This window comes from Pavona decussata, unplaced genomic scaffold, assembly GCF_977016875.1.
Source record: "Pavona decussata unplaced genomic scaffold, jaPavDecu1.1 SCAFFOLD_15, whole genome shotgun sequence".
Lineage (NCBI taxonomy): Eukaryota > Metazoa > Cnidaria > Anthozoa > Scleractinia > Agariciidae > Pavona > Pavona decussata.
The window spans coordinates 64,238-85,740 of NW_028145438.1; the positions used below are offsets into that span (position 1 = coordinate 64,238).

The 21,503-nt window shown below is 38.5% G+C and overlaps 2 protein-coding genes and 1 long non-coding RNA gene across 7 annotated transcripts in view; 1 reads left to right on the forward strand and 2 right to left on the reverse strand.

Moving 5' to 3' along the window:
• The window catches only part of LOC146487517 (caspase-3-like), a 165,602-nt gene that overhangs the window by 38,360 nt on the left and 105,739 nt on the right, over positions 1–21,503 (reverse strand). The gene's annotated exons all lie outside the window — the stretch shown is intronic.
• LOC146487519 (uncharacterized) overlaps positions 1–21,503 on the forward strand; it is a 31,969-nt gene that overhangs the window by 880 nt on the left and 9,586 nt on the right. The window lies entirely within an intron of this gene.
• Positions 5–20,228, reverse strand: LOC146487520 (uncharacterized). Of its 4 annotated transcripts, XM_085084217.1 has the most exons (10): positions 20,118–20,228; positions 19,573–19,634; positions 15,205–15,277; positions 12,999–13,418; positions 10,153–10,218; positions 9,069–9,134; positions 4,103–6,358; positions 2,902–3,183; positions 2,191–2,268; positions 5–1,670 (listed from the first exon to the last, which is right to left on the reverse strand). In XM_085084217.1, exons 3-10 carry the CDS (start codon positions 15,224–15,226, stop codon positions 1,477–1,479), a joined length of 3,384 nt encoding a protein of 1,127 aa, XP_084940343.1. In that variant the 5' UTR covers positions 15,227–15,277; positions 19,573–19,634; positions 20,118–20,228; the 3' UTR covers positions 5–1,476. The 4 variants fall into 4 exon arrangements, with proteins under 4 accessions (XP_084940343.1, XP_084940322.1, XP_084940335.1 ...); XM_085084196.1 differs by lacking the exons at positions 5–1,670; positions 2,191–2,268; positions 2,902–3,183 and having other exon boundaries at positions 3,916–6,358; positions 19,573–19,629; positions 20,118–20,204; XM_085084209.1 differs by lacking the exons at positions 5–1,670; positions 2,191–2,268; positions 2,902–3,183; positions 10,153–10,218 and having other exon boundaries at positions 3,916–6,358.

The window sequence follows — 21,503 nt, forward strand, 5'->3', positions numbered from 1 at the left end:
CAAACAAACAAACAGAACGTCTGCAACAAGCGCATATCGATCAACATTTCTTGAAACATGCCCTTGGAAAAAAGACGAGCGAGGCTATTCTCAACACGAAGAATGATCAACGAGAGTTCTGAGTTCTATGCAGTCAAAATTCTCCACATATTCAACGAATGAAATGAGCAGAGAAAATCACAATTGTTCCAGTGTTCATTCTTTGCAACACTCTTCCTTCTCTTATCGTAAAAACTTTGACCCTTTTTGAGGTTAGTCTCCAACAGGAGAAACAGGAGAAAACCACGTGAGCAATCTGACTTCAAAGATCTCAAAAATAGGGTCCTACATATGTCAAAAAGAGTGCAATTATATGTGCTAACTAACTGCATCGGTATTTCATATATACTACCATACTACTATATAAAAATTTCTTCTTAACGTAATCCTATAATTTTTTTTTTCACTTTTTCGATTTTCACTTCTTTTTAGCCTAATTATTCGCAAAGCATATAGAAATTGTTTTACAAACGTTATTTGTGGGTAATATTATGCGCAATTCAGACTTTAAGTAAAGCATATCAGTCTTTGATTGGTGATAATAGTGAAAACACTACAAACTGAGAGTGCACATAAAATAACGGAGCTGACAAGCCCGTCTCTTATATAATCATTAACATCAGTTTAGTGTTTCCATGCGCTATGTTACTAAAATAATTTACACTAGTAGCTTCGAAAACCGTCAGGAGCGCAGTGAAAGCCGACGATAAACAAACTACCTCTAACACCGCGTAATAGTAATACCAAGAACAAAGCCTTCCCTTAACGAAATCCTTTTTTTTTTCTTTTTTTAACTTTATGCACACGATTAACAAACATAATCAAACTACCTTTACTACTGCGTAATAGTATCACCAAATCCCAACTTAAAACGATGCTTTTTCTTTTTCCTTTCTTTTTTTTCCACTTCATGGCACACACTGAAAAGAAGTTCACTTACGCGGCCATTTTCCCTTTTGCCTAGCGGCCGATTAAAGATCGGATGACCGAGTTGTACACTAGGTACTCGCTAGTTGACATTACTGTTTGTTGGCTCTTTTTGCAGCCTAACAATTTTTTTGGTAAATCATGAGAGGTCTCCTAAGATAGGGTTAATAACAAGAACTACAGAAACCGAAGCGGTCTGGATTTTTGTGTATTACTGACATGACGGCAGGCGCAGTCTCATTTCTTGTATTGTAAATCCACTAAGACCAATGAGAACTACTTCTCAAAAACTATGACTAACACCTTTGGTAACTATTTCAACATATGTACAACTAAAATCTGCTTCTTGGCTTGAAGAGAAACTTAAAAAGGTGTGTTACATAATCTTGCATAAATCATATTTCTAATACATATATATCGCAGAAAGGTTGTGTGTTTTCTTCTCAAAGAGTTTTGTAAAATATTGAAGTATATTTTAAAAAAAAAAATGTTAAGCGTACAGCGGACTATTTACAGTAAGTCAGCTGCTCCTGGAAGCTCAATTTCCACTAACTTGTCGTAAAGTTCTCCAACACTGAAATAGTGGTGTTGTGCCATAAGGTTAAGGACAACATCACAAGGGTTGGTGATTCTCTTATCAAGGAAGCGGATCTCGTTGTAAGACATGCCTAGCCTCTCTGCGAGCAGTTTCCATTCATCTCCCCCTGAAAGAAAAAGGAATTTACAGAAAATTTCCTGCGATATGTAAAATAAGTCATGGGAATTTTAATTAATAGGCTTTGCCAAAGGTATTTCAACGATTTACTTCATGAAAGATATTTTGGGAAAGTCGATTTTTTTTTCTTTTTGTTTTGTCACCACTTCCCTTACATTTAGTTTAGAAACTATAAAATGCTACTTTTGACTCAAAGACCGAAAAAGTTAACTCGGAATGGACCAGGACTATTTGTGGGGCCATGTCAATCACCAATCGAGAAGATTTATCATACCCTAGGATTTTTAGTATTATTTTAAAGTAACTTTATTGAGCTCTAAAAGTGGAGACCCAAAAGGAAGGAGCGTAGGTAGTGTTGTTTCAGAAAATAGCAAATCCGGTGGCGGTTAGTCATAATTAAGCTTAATCTCTCACCTGGTTATAATAATATAATTTAACCTTTCCTTCCTGAAGAAGAAACTTCTTGGAATTCAGTAATAGACAATTCTGTAGCACACCGTCACACTTACCACCAAGACAAAATGTTAATTCCTTTCTCTGTTTGAATGGGATACATCCAACATCAAGGTCTTCCCTCAACAAAGGGCCTGGTTTAGACAAACAGCAATAACAACAGACGATAAAGAGTGCACAGGGACCTAGATAATTTGCACGCATGACTCGGGTTTTGGGTTGAAAATTGTTATAAATGGCGGAAAGTATAAGGAATATGCATGCGTTGTTTTGGTAGCATTCAGACAATATATGGATTGTTTTCTCTTTCCTTGGTAGTAGCAGTAACGTTGCATTTTTGGCAAAATTTAGTTGGCTTGAAGCATAGTAATATAAAAAAAATATAGCAAAATTTAACTTAAGAAACGCGGTTTGAATTGGTGGTCTTGAAACAGCGCAATGCTAAAATTGTGTCATCAAAGAGCGATCACCAATATCAATAACAATATGGCTGAAGACATTTGAGGAATATTGCACTTGACAGAAATATATTTCACGTAGTGTGGAATATGCAAGGGCTTTACCCTTGTTACCGTATATCCCGGTCCTCTACCACGAAACTTTACCAGGAAGGCACTGCGTTTATGATGTTTCTTTCAGAAAATAAAGAAATTGTCATATTACAGCGGTGAGCTTCAAATCCAGCATTGGATTATTTATCATGTAAGGTATGACCTATAAGGGACCTAACTCTCCCTCTATAATCTAGGTATACATTTTTAACTCACCAGTAGTGCCGGAAGGGGCTATCGTCCTCAAGTGTTTAATCACGTCCACCCTTCTTTCAGATTTCGCAGTATTAGCAAGACATCGGATCCAGCCTTTCGTCTCAGGATCTGGATTTTCCAGTGTTGTTCGATTCAACTGCAGACATTCTTGAAGACGAGCCACAACTTCCTTAGGATCACATGACTGAGACTGAATGGAATCAAGAACGCCAGCGGGGAGAGCAAGTGGTGTTCCATTCGTTTCTTCAGAAGAAAACAAAAAAAAAATATCATTTCTCTTTGCTCAAAAAATTTCTGTTGATAAAATTAGTTTCTAGTTTCTCCTTTTACTCGGTTTTCTTGCACTCCTCTTCCTAATACAAATTCAGGTTAAGATTGCAATGATACGGTGAACCACGGTACCATTACTTGGCATGCACTAAAACTAAAAACAGTTGAACGGTCAAGAACACCTTGGAAATTTGATTAGGTCTACTCTGCGCCCAGGTCAATATTAACGCTAAGTACCCTTATTTTCTCTTGTGTGGTCCCTTGATACTCTTTGCTTCGCATTTCTCGAAGAGAATGGTTTACCAAGCCAAACGAAACCGGTGCAAGATTGCGTCTGATTGGTACAAAACACGTCTTTAGCAGGTTCGTATAACGGTTTAACGATGAATACTTGACGCGTTTTTGGTTTAGTACATCACATACGAGAGATTATTTCCCTCTATGCATTCTTAAATGGACTTTGCCACAGAATAAGAAAGGTTCAAACAGTAGCGGAAGAGAGGGGCCTTGATGGTCAGCTCAAAAGAACGCCCTTGTAACCCATTGAATCTTTTTAAGATAAAATTAAAACGAGCCTACCGCCCTTGAAAGATACTATGCTTCTTTCATCGATAGCAGGTCCAGTAGCAGCATGGTTTCACGATTTGGTTTACCTTTGTTACGTTACACGAATTGCAGATTTGTTGCCACTACTCCTATAGCAGAAGTGGCTATTCCTCTAAATAAAGGTTTCCCTCTCGGCAATATTAACAGGATACATATGAAGCGTTACTATTGCTGGACGATTACCACTGATATATAAAGGCTGGGCAACCTGATCGGTCCTCAAGTAATGAAGAAACCGGTAAACATGGGTGATAAATTGTTTCCTATCTGTGGCGATGACGTACAACAACTACAAATTATTACTGGTTCAGAGACAGTCATAGACCAACCTGTTTCAGTGAAATCCTGCGTTGTTGCAGTGCATCTGAAAATGAAAACCAAGGTGCAAACATCTTGGTGCGAATCCTGCAATCTCCACGGACACCAGGCTTGATGCAGTATTTGCAGTTCTGTAAATCTTTCTCTGACAACAGGTGCAGACACTCGCAACCACGTACATCATGAGCGCGGCATTTGAAAGAGCCCGTTTGAGAACAAACTGGACAGCACACACACATTTCGTAACGCATGTGCTTCAGCCAGTCGAATTCCTTTCGCATGCACTCTAGAACCATTTCCAACTGCCTATGGATAGCACGGCTTGTAGTAAGATCAACATTGCTATGGGCAAGATCTGCTCCATCCGTCTCAACAGCGTCGTTTACACTGTGAACGACGATTTCAATAGACGAAGAATGGCAAAGAAATATAACGGACGTTCCCTGATCGGGAAGGATGTGAAACAGTGCAAAAGTATGGTAAAGCTCAGGGTTCAGCGGGCTGTCCCACTCCTCTTTGCACCACTGATAAAATTGTAGGACTAGCCGGGAGAACAGGCCTGGAGGCACTCGTCCTGACTTAAACCTCACATAAAGTGATGGAATCTTCACAGAAGCAAGAAGCTCAAGGACGTCATCTGTTGGAGGAGACATCAACATGGATGGTACAAGGTACTCCTTGTTCGTCTTTTGGGATGGCCAGGAACAGAGTAAGCTAAATCTTTCCATTATTGCAAGAAGGTTTAGACAGGTTTCCTGTCTCTCAAATAGGGGTTTCCAAGCATGATTTAGTAGTCGTTCATCCAGTATTCCAGTCTTCTCAAGCTTGATCCACAGGTCTTCAACGTTCGCCTCAGTGCGCTCGTATCTTTCAACTGTTATGACCTTCTTGAATACATCAATGAGCCACTGGGGGTCCAAAATCACCATGCTCTCCAACTCTGGCGTCTCACTGAAATGAATCAAAATTCTCTGATCATGCAAAAAGTTCAGCATTGTCCGAAACTGTCCTTCGTCATTTATTCCACAGTTTTCAGTGGCAATGCGCCTGGCTTTCTCGATAGGTATCCACTTGCAACCATCTTCACGCAAAAGCTGTAGTATATTTTCATACTTCAACCACTTTAATGGAATAGGCTCTTTCATCTGAGGTAGCTCTTCGGCGACAGCAAGTACTTCTTCTCTTAGACGAATCACCTCTGGACATTCACGTTCGCTTCCTGACCTTGTATTGTCGACTACAAAGACATCTTTAAATAGGTGGTGGCTGTAAATCTTTGTTCGTAAGAACCCATAGATTTGGAGTGCCAGCGCTCTAGGATTACTGTTACAATAAGGCTCGTCAGCATGCGTAAACACTAAGAACACTGGAGGACACCTTTCGCGCGACATGTCATACACAGCAGAGTCCTTGTAGGAAGCATCTGGACTAACCAAAGAATAAACTGATGACATCCAAAAGTCAAGGTAGTCCATATTAGTCTTACTGTGGCTAATATCGTAGTTACTCTCGTACAATCCTTTTCTCACAGGAACGCTAGCTTTCGCATGTGGATCACAACTTAAGTCATAAACCAAAAGGTAAATGGCTCTCTCTGTCAGAAAGATTGGGTGCGTGGCATAATAAACTGACTGCCCACCAAAGTCCCAAAGAATTGAATATATGTCGTCTTCTTTCTCCTCAAAAGCTTGACCATTTTGAATCCAATTTTCAACCAGTGTGGCTATGTCTTCTGGCAGTTCTGGTAAAGACGAATTTTCTTTGGCTTCCTCCCCTGTTAGTTTGGGGTCTTTAGAGAACTCAGTGTTATATGCGCTTGTGCTTTGTTCAAACGAAAGATTTCTTCTGTTTTTGGTGAATGTTGACTCTTCAGCATAAGGGGGATACGTTTCCTCAGTGATTGTTGCTTCTTCCGTATGATGGAAATCTGCTTTCCCTTTTTTCAAGTCTCGAATCATCAATTTCGCCGCGTGGTGATCAAAAAAGAACTTTGAATCGTAATCAGTTTCTTTTCTTCTCTCGCCTGTCTTCCAAATCGCCGTCGAGACTTTTAAATGTGAAGGATCCCTCTCTATTCCTTCTGTACTTCTTTCCGTTGGACTGAAAGTTTCTCCTGTTAAAGACTTCTTCAGACTGGTCTTTCCTGCCCGATCTTGTCCAATTATCATCACTGGAAGTCTTTTGATGTGCGTTTTACCATCTTTAAGAGCGCTGTTGTAGGCTTGAACAGCCAAGCGACCACGCCAAAGAATCTCTGAAGGAACTAGGTAAACAAAATATATAAATATCGATAGTGCTATTTTTTTGCAGCGGCTAAACGTTTTTGGCCTATGATCAAGAATAGGAAAATCGTAGTCTTCCTGTGCTTTTTACTGATTGGATGAGTTCAAATAAAAGCTTTTCATAAACTCATCAGGCGGCATGACTGTTGCAGGCCGGTACAAGAAACTTCAAGCGTACCGTTGAGGGCCAAGCAATTTTCTTTTATTTTCGCCGTTTTGTTGTACAAGGATGATAAATAGCAACTGACCCCCTGTGTATAAAATAATAATGGAAAGGATTTGAATTTTTCGAACTGAGCGTTGAACGTCGTTCCACGGTGTATGAAGCAAACTAAAGCAATTTCCCTGCTCCACGTATCGCGCTTCTGCATGACGGCCGCTTAACAACTAGAACTAATCATTGATTAGCAAAGTTCGTTTGACTCAGTCTGGTGCTGAGTGACTCTTCATAGATTGAGTACGTTTTTTTCATACGTTATTCTCGAATGAGTTTCGGTTAAATTCAGCACACTCAGTACACACATTTATGATGAGAAACTGAAAGGGCGTTCTCTGTCAATGTTTGAAAGTGTGTTTTGAAGGGAATGGACATGTTTTCAATCGATAAGAAATTTAGTTACAGGCTCACTGTTGATTTTTTCTATGTATGTCGTTAGTGTGCTTCAGTAAACTTAATTAACTTAAGCCAAACAGTGAATTTCGGCTACCAGTGGGTTACTTCATCTAGTTACTTGCGTCGAATGCGAAGAAGTTTTGTCAGGCTCTCAGATTACCAGCGTTAACATAAAAGACGTTAAATCTGGTACCGTTCGTCTGCGTAAAACTAAGGCTTCACTGCACCAGTTCATGATCTGAAGTACCAAATTTTCTAGCATGTCACAAAAAGTGGCACAGTGTGTGCGCGGCCAAAATAATTAATTGAAAATAGCACAGAAATCGTCATCACAGGCCAACGACGAAACTGTAACACAGGAAACCGATGAAATCACAGATCGCCAAACAGATTAGGATGAGATCTCCTAACCTTGAACGCAACTAAATTCTTTTTTCCACTTGACACGCCAACTCATCTCTATAAGTTGTACTCACATTTTCTTGCAATAGCCCCTATAAATATATTTGATCTGCAATCGTGCAGCTTGAAAATAGTCTCCCCAAAGTTTTAGTGTCTTTCGAGTTTTTTTTTTTTTTGTTTTTTTTTGTATTTTTTTTTTAATTAAATAGATAGACAAGTGAAAAGAAACGATAAAACCGAACAACGTTTCGGAGTCGTCATGACGCCATTATCAAGTTTGAAGTGATAGAAATAAATAAAGTCAATGTCAGAAATAGTTCACTAAAAAATTAACATAGTGTCTGAATATATAATGTCACGCAAATAGTTTAGCTTGAATTGAGCCCGATTGGACATTGAGAGATGGTGTTAACTCTCTAATTAGCGTTATATATTCAGACACTATGTTATTTTCTTGGTGAACTATTTTTGACATTGACTTTATTTATTTCTATCACTCCGAACTTGATAATGGAGTCATGACGACTCCGAAACGTTGTTCGGTTTTATCGTTTCTTTTCACTTGTCTATGTATTACTAAACCTTTACTTCTAAATTTGAATAGAGCTTTATTAATAACGTTTGCACATAATAGTTAAAAGCTAATAAACGTTTGGCTCTGAATGTGAAAAGCACCTAAAAATAAGATCAATATCATAAAAATTAAATCGCTATATACACTCGGACCTCTTTCTTACGGACACCAAGGGGACAGGGATAAGAGTCCATGTTATAGAAGTGTCCGTTGAAGTAGGCCTTATATGGATTTCGACGACCGAATGAACTGTCCGTAATAGAGAAGAGTCCGTAAGGAGAGGTTCCACTGTACATTACAAAACAAATAAACTGATTTGTATCGACATATTTACAACTAGAAACATCTTAGGATATATAGGCTGACATAATTTCTTGTATAAGGAGATACTAGTAAGATTCAAAACTCATAAGAAGCCTAAGATAGCGTGGAGGCGTTTCGATAAGTTAAATTTTTCCTGTATAAACTGCACTTGAAACTGGCAACTGAAGCTTTCTTCCTGATGCTCGCCGAATCTATACTGTTCCATTCCGCACTAATTGTCCTGACCGTAAATGTTAGCCCTCTTTCGCTTTTTTCTTGAGTACTTGGGACAACGCAAGTTTAAATTGGAATAACAAGTCTCTCTTTGATGGATGTCCGAATTCTTGATTATTTTTAGTAGGTTGGCGTCTATGTAAATAGGAGTATTAAAATTGTTATCTTAGCGCTCATAAACTTAGGTGTCTCTTTTTATTAACGACCACTTAGAAAAAGGCCAACTTAAGTTATTAAGAGCGGCTTGCCGTAACTATCAACTATCGCCATGCAAGATAGAAAAATTCGATTTTCTCAAACTTTGCCATGATAAAGGGCCTTGCTAACTTGTTACAAAAATTGAACTTTGAGGTTGTTTAGATTTTTATTTTCTTGTCGAAACGAGATTTAGTAATTTCCTCTCACAGCGTCCAAAATCGGTCCTGAAATTGCACTTTTATCGAAGGTTAGCAAACCAAAACGGAAACCCTACCAGCTGCGCCTCGTTTTTTCAACCTACTTCTCAGTGTTTGGATGTCTGATGAAACACACCTTCTCGCGTTTGATATATTACATATCAAGTTACCTGAAGATACGTCGCTGTCGTCCGGATCAACATCACTATCACTTGCATCACTGGGCAGGAGAGAGACTAAGTAAGCAACAAAAATACACCATAACTGGAAGCTTATGAACTCAATTGCTTGTTACACTTCACGCGGGGTCGGAGAAGGAAAGAAAAGGTCGGTATAACACAATCATAATTATGCTTATGTCTCACATCAAATGAGTTGGAAAACTCATTCGCCTACCGTGAATACATTAACGTGTAATTACGGCATAGGCCATTGTTTTTATATGACAGAGAAATTGCTCACTCATCAGTGAGTGGTGGCATAAAAGTAGGTGACATCATACTTAGGTAAAGCATGGTGCAATAAGATGCTCACTCTAAAGTATTAAATTAGAGAAGCATTTATTTATTACGAAGTGGTTTCTAAGCAGTGGATTTTGTAGCTAGACTGACATCAGGTTCCTCTTAGTTTTTCAAAGATTATATGTTAGAATTCACGCTTTCCACAACATTTGATATGCTCTAGGTTAACCGACAATAACCTCCTTGCCTTGACAGTGTTACCCGCCATCGATCGCGACTTCAATTCAAATCATGTCTTTCAGTTTGAAAGTCATGACATACTGAGAGATTTATGCTTATAAAAATCTCCACAATGTAAATGATAAAAGAGAGGAGAAATGTGTTCGATGTTGCATGTCGAAATAGGCATCTGTTAGGTTTTCCTTTGCAATAAGTTTGCAATGTTATTTCGTATTTTCGTGGTTTATTTATTTCGTGGTTTATTGCAATAAGTTTGCAATGTTATTTCGTATTTTCGTGGTTTATTGCTCGGCATAGAACTTATAGGAAGTTTGCAAAACTAAGCTAAATTATCATAAAATTTGGTCAACTTTTACTTCGAATTTATCCAAGAATTATTAATACTTTGAGAAGCGATATTCAACACTAGAAACAGTTTTTCATCAAATATCCAAACACCTCGAAGTAGGTTAAAAAAATCTCGGCTGTGACTGGGTTTTTTTTAACCTCTTCTCTGTGTTTTGAAATCGGATGAAACACTCTTCCTCGTGCTTGATATATTATATCAAGTTACCTGAAGATACGTCGCTTTCGTCCGGATCACTATCACTATCACTTGCATCACTTGACAGGAGAGAGACTAAGTAAGCAACAAAAATGCACCATGCCATAAATAGCTGAGAGCCTATAGACTCAACTGCCTGTCAAACTTCATGCGGAATCGAGGGAGGAAAAAAGGTACGAAGTATGACAGATGTATAACAGCCATCGGTTGAACCACAATCAGTACATTGTTGAGGAGGAATCCCTTTTCAGTGTGGTGAAATATAGAAACATAGGTAACTATCTCGCCCTATGTTAGGGAATCCGGAATCTGACATATTTTTGACTTTGAAATCCGGAATCCAGGGATATGGAATCCGTAATCTAGTCATTGGAATCCATAATCCAGTTGAAACACAGCTTCCTCTGTTAATCCAGAATATAATAACAGTTTTTCAAAACTACACTCCACTCCCTGAGTACTCCGTTTCCTGTCTACCCCTAGGCACCCCCTTATTCCTCGACACCTCTCCCCAGCACAACAACAAGCTATGTTTAAAAACTGGATAAATATAATACTTATCAACGCGGCGGTCAACCTTTTTCAAAAAGAAGACATTTTCGATGCTTTCTTGTTGGGGATCTTCTCTCCTTCGCAGAGGTCTCTTTCGTGCTCGAGCGGAGATAAATAAAAAACAAAGAGGAGCCGAGACAAATAATGGACTGGAGAGATTGAAGTGATTCCGTTTTTCTTACCATTTCCGGCTTTCCGCTCCTATTTTGGTCTCATGCATGGCTATTCTTCGATTTTATTGTCAGTCGGTTGAAATGGTTTTTACGATGTAAGAACAGTCCAAAATTCTTAATTTCGATTTGGACTCGGTGAAAGCGATAGTGTACTGCCAAGCCTTCTTGAAATCGTTGAAACAAAAATGGAAGAATATACCTGAAATGCGATGCGGGTTTAGACGGCGCGTTTAATTGAATTAACGTCGACTTTAAATGTTTTCGGCTGTGGAGCCCTGCGTATACGGAGCACTTACATGGTTTTGCATCCGAACTACACTGAGATCTCTGCATGGTATTATACAGCGAAGATATGGGAGAATAGTAGATAGCAGCATTTCAGAAAGGCTTGAGACTGTATGGGGTTTATGAATGTTCTAGTTTATTGCGTTCAAGTTATTGCTTTTTCCATAGATATCCGTACGGAATTTCAAAATAAGGGCCATTTTACGTATATGCCCTTAACAAATGGCTTCGTTAAAGTATAATCTCACTGTGTTGGCTAGATAACGAGAGAAAAAAATAATCGTAGCATGAAGTGATTTCAATTTCTAGTACTTTCTGTTGTTGTTAATTGTTATTGTTCTGTTTATTGTTATTGCTAATTTTATAATAAGAAAATTTCGTCAAATAGCGTCGACCTTGTGCATAACTGGACTTCTGAGATACATCATCAAAACAGGTACGCCAAGCTAATTAATTTAATCTCAAGTTTTAGATATTAAAAAGTATACTATGGTCCACAAATTCGTACTAAAATAGCAGGATATGCTATCGAAGTAAAAATAAAAACCAGAGTTTAAACTTTTGGAATCCCGATTCGAGCTGAAATATGCATATGAAACCTGGAATCCAGTCATTGTAATCCGGAATCCATGGAGCGGAATCCGGAATCCAAGACTCTCTTGGATTCCTTTACATGGGTGAATTGTCTTTATGTCTCAAATAAAATGGTGTGGAATCTCATTCGCGTACGGTGAATACATAAGCGTTTAATAACGTCTTATTCAATCGCAGGCGTGGATATCTCGGATAATAATAATAATAATAATAATAATAATAATAATAATAATAATAAGAAGAAGAAGAAGAAGAAGAAGAAGAAGAAGAAGAAGAACAACAACAACAACAACAACAACAACAACAACAACAACAGCAACAACCAACTGCACATGCTCAAATTTAGAGCATTAAAATTGCGTGTGTGCGGTAGTCTAGACGTTTGCTTAAGAGTTTTTGACTCGGCTCATTCAAAGTGATATATCTTGGCTATCGTACAAAACAAATAGATTTCCCTTTGCCTTGGGTCTGCTCTCTGAAAACCCACAGACTGAAACGTCAAAATGTGTAAGAACATCAGTCACGCTACTCACCCGCGGCCAGTAGCGTATTTCTTTGTTCTCACCACGTTTTGGCGTTATCTGTGCGATATAAGAGTACAATCACACGACAAATTGGAATTTATTTGCTAAATAATAATAATAATAATAATAATAATAATAATAACAATAATAATAATAATAATAATAATAATAGTAATAATAATAATGGTAATGACAATGACAATGAATACAAAAAATAATAATAATAATCCTAACGCCTACAACCCACAAAGGAAACAAAGAGAAACTACTTGAAACGGAGTTATAAAACCTACTTTAATGTACGGGAGCATGGTTTGGGACAGCTGCTGTGCGGAGAGTCTCCGAAGGCTTCAGAAGAGGGCGGTAAGAATTATTTTAGACGCAGACATGAAACACCCAACAGGCGATGGAGTACTAAGGTATATAACGCAGGCGAGGTAGGAATGGGGTCAAGTTTTTAAATACCCCAAATGTGCTATAAAGCTGGTCGGCTAGACCATAAAAGGTCCGACAACCCTGAGAGTGTAATAACCAAAACGTGGAATTAGCTCCTGTTGCCCCTTAGTAACCTGAGAACCACCTCACCACCCCAAACCTAGAACTGTACAACCAAGGGGGTTTTTCTGGCACAGATTTGGAAATATAGTTATTGGGACCGCAAAGTTTAAAAAAAAAACCTGTCGACTCCCTGTACACACGAACAGAACAGCACTGGTGTTTCCTTTACCTGGTTCGTTTAAACTGTTAATAAGCTTTGTTTCCCACGTTTTCTCCTCAGCAGATTCGAAGCAGTCTATACGGCATCGCCAAAGTTGGTTCGGTAGGGGAAGTTCGTTGATATCAACATCATCAAGTTTCATAATGATCAAACTGTCATCTCTCCTCTCTAAAAGTCGACTCCGGGCTAGCGCTAATTGCTCTTTGCAAGAAGAATTCGTCAAAAAGTTTTTCGACACAACAGCAACATTTTTTCGGGACATGGTGACACAGTTTTTCATGTTATCTTCAAATGCTACGCCAGGTGCAAAATTGCTGTAGACTACACAGTTCAAACCATGCTTTCCGAGAGTTGGCAGAAGCCTTTCTGTCATCCACTGCGAGTCGACTCTGCTGAATATGAGAAACGCGTCATACGAAAAGTGGAGTGCTGAAACGAAAGAAAAACCCAACAAAGTTAATTCTTAACTTCAGTTCTGTTGTCTTATATTTTCTGAATATAATTTATTTTCTTACTGAAGCCCCTGTGTTATTTTTTGCCCTTATTCTTTGTTTCGGTAAATTTCTTTCATTATCGTAGTTTAATTTCCACTATTTTAAAAGTGCATCCTCAAAGGACGAGTTTGACGGAGAAGGTCAAAGGAATGTACCTACATGTACAAAAAGTAACGGCAGGGAGAATCTGCACGATAAGTTTAAAATTTAGTTGATTTAACGTTAAACATGATCGGTAAAATATGTAGAGGTAGATCTAACTAGAATGGAAAACACTTGAAAAGTTTAAGTGCCCACTTTCGTCCTTCGGTGTTATTGTTTTACGATCTGATTAGTTTACCAGAACATTCCTGCTGTTGTGATAATCGCCAAAAAATCAAAACAAATCAGAGCAGTCAAATCAAAACGATTTACAATCTCGATATAGTAGTCGATGATGAAGATTTTTTTTTGTGAATCAAGGCAATGTGTAACACCAATCAGTAGTACACAGTTGACCTAGTAAAAATTAAGACGTAAAATCTGATTATAAAAGTGTTCTTTCTTTAGCCTTCCAAGGGGGCCAGACCCTAAATTTTAATTTTTTCAGACAGGCAGCTTGAAGACTGGGAAAACTGGTCAGTATTATTTTGTGTAGATGAAATTATGTCCAGGTTTTAAGATTTTTTACAAGTCAAATATTGTTTTAATTTGATAAATAAAAAAAAATTCCTAAACCCTCTATTGTGTACCATAACTACTGAAAGAGAAAACATGCATGAATCGCAAACAAATCTAAGATTCTGGGACAGCAGTTTACAATTTATGATAAGTTGGGGCTACCAGCTGTTTGACTGCCAACAGGATGGATGCTTTAAAGGCCCACCTTCACCCAAGAGTCATTGCGGTCGTTTGTTTTTGTTTTGAAATGCTGTATTGTCCAAACGCGTGATCTTATTGGCTGTACGAACTCAAGCGGTTCATGCGGGTTTCCTCTACGACTCGTGTTGGAAGAAAAGAATATTCGTGATCGCTTATTGCTTTCTCACTCGACTCGCGCTCAAATAAAATGGGGGGTATTCATATATGAAAACTGTTCCTCGGCGCGCAATACATCTTACGATACAGTTGTAGTAGTCTTCTTGCGAGTCTGTGTGTGGCGGAGCCTTCGTCAGGAATTAAGTTAATTATTTAGAACGTTGAAGTCACAAGGCTTACAGAGAACTAAAGTGATGACGTCACAAATACCATGAAATTTGCTGAGATATTCTAAAAGGGGGCGATGAAAAATGTCTACTTGCCAAAAATCAGCATCATAAGGCAGTTTGGGGGTAAGACATTGGCACTCTTATCCTCCGATGACTCCATACAAATCTTACCAATTTTGCGTCAGTTCTCGTTAAAACTGACGTAAAACAAGAAGGGTTTGTATGGAGTCTTTCTGTGCATAACAGTGCCAATATCTTAACCCCAAATTGCAATAAGAGGCTGACTTTTGGCAAGTAAGCATTCTTTTCAGCATGCTCTTCCTGAACATCTTAGTAAATCCCACAATTTCCAAATATTTCATTCTGTGACTTCAAACAAAAAATTCATCGGAGTGAAAGCCGTTATGTGAGCTACACCGGGACAAACAAAATAAAACTGTTCGGAGAAAGCGAATAATCCGACATAAAATCCGATGGCAATTATGTGGGAACTGATTCAAAATATCTTCAATTAACAATTCAATTTTTACGTACCGTCAGATTGGAGAGAGGCCATTGTGAGTATCAGCGTTTTACTACAGTGAATAATAATCCACTCGATGACGCTCTGTAAAATAAAGTTATGAAAAACACGTAACATGTCGCACTAACTTTAATTATAGTTAAATGTCGATGCAACATCTATAATCATTTTTTTGTATCCACCTGTTTCTCCGGTCCAAATGATAGCGACGTCGTTATTCAAGACCATTTCACTGAAAATTCAAAACACTAATTGTATTGTAGCGAGCGCTAATGCGCTCTTACGGTTACTGTACTGTGTATATTCGAGGACATCCTCCGGAAAATCTTTTCTATACGCTCTGTTTTAAGGTTAATCCTGGAAAATTATATATCACAGTAAAGCTTATTAAATGAACAATATGAATTAACACTTTTTCAAAACAGTTTCTGTTTATGATCGCGCAAGCCTTTAAATGCAAGACAAACTGTGTGCCAAAGGGAATTGCGTTATCTCGGACACCCGAACCGTGGGTGGCACGAATAATAAGTAGTTAATGCTAATGAACAATAGATAATAAGTTGTACAAATAATGGCGATAGTAGTAGACAGTAAATGATGAGTTCTGATTGGGACAAAAGATATATGAGTTCTGTAGACAGTTATGACTAAAACAAAAGATGTGTAAGTTGGATACATTCCTCTCAGGACTTGAGTTCAGGTTTGTATTTTCGAACGAAAACGCTTCGAAACAGTTGTAAGTTGACGGGGTCGTTATCTTGTGTAATTATTTTGACATCGATGATGTAATATATTAAGTACCCAGAATGGTCAGTGTAATACATTAAATACCCAGAATGCTGTGTAATAAAGTTGTTGTTGAGAACCGCCATGCTGCCTTGTGTGTTTTAGGCAAAATATTACAGATGCTATCGTTGTTAATTGTCCTCTGGCACGTTAGGATGTGTTTCTTTACGGAGGAATTGTCATTGTTCAGGTGTTCATGAACAATGGATCATGGATAAATGTTATGGTGCTTCCGACGTTGAGTTGTTTACATCATTGCATGTGATTTGGTACACAGTGTTTCTCCGTAGGCATAAGTTGGTACTTGAGATGGAGCAATTGGCTCTGGTGCATGGGATTGAGTGCTCTGTAGTGTGGTTAAAGAGCCCTTGCCTTAGTGTGTAGGATTTGTGGGCGACACTTACTGGGAGGCCTTCTCTGAGGGAAGACATTGATGATTATGTGGTCTAGTCGTTCTGAGATGAATAGAATGTTGAAGTATGACCATTCTGTGTTGGCGGTGATTTGGGGTCTCGTTGGTGGTTCTGGGGGCGTTTGGGTTCATCTATGGTGTTTCTGGGAAATAAAAAAAAAATCACACAAATACAAAAACGTGCTCCACACTGGTCAATGATATATTTCTTTCAAATTTGACTAACAATTATTTCAAAGCGCTTGGTAAGCGAATGTTGTACGCGTTCGCTTTTTACATATGTAAATAAACTCTTACCAGAATGAATTTTCCATTTAGGAAGGCTTTCGTTTTTCGTTATTCAGCACTAAGACACAAAGTAATAGCTTACGCTTAAGTTTATATTCCCTTGCGTTTTCTTCAATGTTTTCAGCAAATATTTCAAATCAGGCCAAAAGGTTTCAACGCTTTCTTATCTAAGTATTCAATTGAGCCATCCAAGAGCCAAGTGAAACCTGTTTCTATCCACGAGCTAACCGAGAAATGCCTTTGATTTTCTATTTGTACGTATTTTTATGTGGGTAGCCATGCATAGTTAATGCTTGCATCGACCAAAATATCTCGCGTGAACGCCCCCAGGCGACTTATTTAGAACTAGAGAAAAAGGTATTTTAGCGAAATGTACTTCAAAAACTAATCTTGATTGCGTGAACTTTCGATTTCGCCGAATTTAGTTTAGTTCATCCACCTGTTATAATTACGAGAAAAACTAAATGCCTCATGGATATCGCCAAAATCAAACGCATTCAGGGGCGTTTTAACTATACTGCATTTCACTAAATTAACTCTAAAGAGGCAAACTTCATCATCTAGGTAAAATGCAGGTGACCGTATGTTGTAAAATTATTTTACTTACTTTGCAACCATCTTGTCAAGAAATAAGATTTTAGAAGACACATTCCCACTGCTAACCAACAGTGCAGAGGGCCATAATAGACACAACACGACAACTAGATGAGAACACTATTAAGCTTTTTTTGGTATACAACACGGCAATTGGGTTCCTGAATCTACGTCACATAACGTTGCACGCTTTGTATCCTGAGTCCGTCGGCCCTTCAGTAAGTGACACGGCTGGACTGCAAAATAAAATTGGGTTTGGTCCAAATCCTAAATTTCTTTGATTCATTGATAGATTTAAGTAAGAAAATAAGAGTGCAACGTTGCACTTTATGAGGCCCTATGCACCATCTTGGCGCTAGGGGACAAGTGAAGTGAAGTCGCACCTTTATGATTTCATTTCTTTTTTTGAAAACTTATGTTTACAGCTTTCGCAGGGAGCAAAAATAAAGCTTGTTTGGATTTTCCGTTGTTGTTGTGTTTTGCATTCCCCACCCGCGCTCCTCGTCACACAAGATAAAGTTAGCATTTTGTTTAGCCATTGAGAATGTGAGTGCGAAAGGGTGGGGGGGAGGGGGGAGGGATAGACAAAATTTCCAAATATTAGCCTCCATTCCCCTAACCAAGGATTTCCTTGGGCTTGCCTTCTAATAGCATCTGCTATTCATTTCGACCACCATACCATGCCATAACTTTTATTTAGACACGATGGGTTCAGTAAAGCACTAGCTTACGGGGTCGTGTTACAATGTTAAAACAATTACGATTCTGATACAAGAGTAATACTAATATAACAGTAATACTAACAATACCGTGTGACATGAAATTTTCGCTAGAGTTTAATTTGGCGTGTCGTCGATTTTTGCCGTTTCGTGGGAACAAATTTTCGCGAATTTGGATTTGACTTTGATGCTATAGCAGCCAATTTTCGCAGATTTAATGTATGTTACTTGTATAAAAGCAATGCTTGTCTTCTTTATTTATTTTCATTATGTACCGAGTCGTCGATTACGTTACAATCACGCCAAAGCGGCCAAGGCCACCTCGATTTTTTTTCTTTCGGAATTCGGACAACCTATTTATATAAACCAAACAGTTGTCATCCTTGTACCGTAGTCATTTATTGTTTGTTTTATTCTTCGGCAGGAGATACCGTTCCGTATTCTCCTTGTCTAGAAGGGAGTTGATCTTAAAAGCAAATTAAGTTAGAGACAGCTGAGACTCTCCATCACAATTGCGGCTGTCGTTGTATTCATTGCAACCACTTTAATTAAATTTCAGCAATGAAATAAAAGAGGTCCCGGACTTTTATTATTATTTATTTATTTATTTTTTTGATGGCAGTATATTTTTACGAGATAAAATTTTCGCGGATCAATGAGAAATCCGCTAAAATTTCATACCACACTGTACCCTAATTAAGTGGATTCAAAATTTCGCCGGAGAAAAGCGGATGATCGACGAATGATCAACGCTAGATTAATTTAAGTACCCTTAAGGATTAATGTAAAATGAAATAGCCATTAAAGGACGAGTGACATGTCGATAAGTCGGTTCGCAGCAAAATCATAAATAGAGCTCACGGAAATGCACAATGAATGCCAGACAGGCATCTGGTTTTCGCTCATTAACGACACATGAAAGTCACGGTTTTTTAGTTCCAATCTTTTAATCAGCAGAAACATCCGAATGTACTGCTGCAGGAAGTAACAGCATCACCTGCTCAGCAGGATAAGAAATTGTTTCTTACAAATCAGTGACACTTCTGTGTCACTGTGTCCCACAGAAATTATGCATCACTCCCCGTCCACTGTTTGTCACATAAAGTAAACAGTTTGTTAGCCCAGGTGTGTGCCTTCAGTCGGAAAAGGAAGCAGACACAATATTACGAATACACGCTTCGCTGAAATAGCTTCCATCTCCCTCGTGCGACGGGCACTCCAGTGCGAATGTTTTCTTACTAGTTTCTTTTCTTACTAAGAATCTGCTTTGCTTTGCAGAATAATCACAGTTTAATGTGCATGACTTTTCTACTGCATTTAATAATTTATCTGAAAAACTGACGCATGACTGAACTCAAAGGTCATGGGAAAAAACCCTACTTACTTGAGGCATTAAAATTTGCATAATCAAAAACTAATTCAGTCCAAGATTAAAGCAGACCAGATTAACAGGTTTTGAATAACAGGAGATGATCCGAGGCGGGTTTCAAATAACCGAAACATCTTTTCAATTACAACATCTCGCCAACTCAGCATCACGACTTACTGAAGTAACAAGTTACAAAACTTAATTTTTGTACCGTTAACTTGTCCTTCGATGGATTGTACACTCACGTCTCATCAGCCTTGTTATCTTGCTACTCTGCGAGTGAAAACAAACAGAAAAGTCTTAATACTTTCACACGCGTGCAGATTATAATTCCTTATTGCGCTGGAGGTATATTAGGCTTGAAAAATGTTTTTGTTCTATTTTATTTCCACTGATGTCCTGGCAGGACTTATGCATTCGTCTCCGAATTTACTACCCAAATAAACTTCCGCTATTATATATTATGTACTCAGAACTACACTACACTATATACACCAGGCAGGAAGGTTTACATAATAAGCGTTATACACTTTCAAGTTATACCATCACGATCAAAGAGTACGAATGGATTTTCATAGCTACAGAGTAAAGCTGTACGGTACTTGTTGCTTGCTGAATTTTTCGGCCTCCAACGACTTTGATGCCGGAAGGCGCAATATTGGGACAACAAGATAATTTTAGAGTTCCGCGGTAACTACAACAAACCGAAAACCAGCAGAAGCGCTTGGGACCATGTTAGACAGAAAAGTCCTTTACCTGATCATGAATTTGTAATTGGGTACAGATCCCGGTTGTCCATCTTCCTACTGCAGGTTGACAGGTTTTGTGATAATCATCTGAGGTATAAAGGCCTTCGATCGCTCGGACGGCGATATGTTCTGAGCGCGCCAGCAGTGTCGCAAGCCTCATGGATAGCGGTCATTTTGGTTGCTGACAGCTATTATTACCATAAAATTCACCATATAATATATTCGTTTTAATTATTTCCAGAGGCTTGCATTTTCGGGAAATTCTTATCCCTACTGAGAAGGAGTTTTGCGTGTTAAAATAAAGGAAATTTTTTCTCTTCGTCCGGAGCGATGGCTGGGTTTGACAGCAAAACCCCAAAAGCCAACGAATTAACTGGGCAAGTCAAAATGGCAATTTGAAACAATAGACAATGGAAAGACTTGGGAACCTGAAATTTGGGAACGTCGTCGACAAATTTAATAAGCCAGTTGTCTTTAAAGTGTCGAAAAGTACACTGAAAGTCTTCCTTGCCTTTGGGTCTTTGCTTACGACGGATGGCTATTACGACCACTGATGGTAATTTATTGTTTTGCACGTGAACACATCAACTTCCTAATTGCATTATTCACAGTATAGCACCCCTTTGAAAACAAGCCGATAACAATAATCGCAACCGCTATTATTTTGTGCTCGTAATGACCGTCAAACGTACGATCAATGTTTAAGAGTCATTTGCGGTGAAACGCGGGACTGTGTAGAAAATATTAAAAGTCAAAACAAACACTGTACGGGCGATATCCCGACGGAATTTACTTTGAAAATCAATTTAAATTTATCGTAAACATCTTTTTCCCGATATTTGGAATTTTAATTCATATCGTGGTTAGTTACTTACCTTTTGTAGATATTTAATCAAAGCCAAATAGTTCGACAGCACGACGAATCGCTAACAATGAGACGAGCCAGTTCAGCTCAAGCAAGTCGTACCAAGCCCTCAGACCCTTTGGCCAGCCGCTTGACGCCTGAAGACACTGACGGGAAAGTGGGAAGACTGGAAACTATGATCCTATTCAACAATAAGATTGAAATCGGAAGTCAAATTTCTAAGAAAACTGATCAGATTTCTCAGAAATTTGTCGGAAACTAAAATTTAGAAGCAACGTTATGAAACTTAATAGATGAATGAATTTTAGCCTGCATAGTGGATTTATACATTGCCACTAAATTCTAACTTGGCCGCGGGCGGGAAGAGGGAAGGTTTGTACAAGCCGGTTAGGACGACTCAAAGCAAATTTCGAATGCCTACTTTATAGATTCTGAAAGAGTAAGTTTTACAATAACAGGTATAGGCAGTTAAAACCCTTACCAGTTACGTATAGCCATATAGCTATTTTCTCGATGAAAAAAGCCTGT

Bases quoted from the DNA above. Each gene is read 5' to 3' on its own strand.
- LOC146487520 (XM_085084217.1), bottom strand. From the start codon at position 15,226: ATGGCCTCTCTCCAATCTGACG. The intron at 6,359-9,068 runs GTAACTTGATAT...TTGTTTACCTAG, and splicing joins CGACAGCGACGTATCTTCAG to TTCCTTCAGAGATTCTTTGG. The intron at 2,269-2,901 runs GTGAGTTAAAAA...TGTCTAAACCAG, and splicing joins AGCCCCTTCCGGCACTACTG to GCCCTTTGTTGAGGGAAGAC.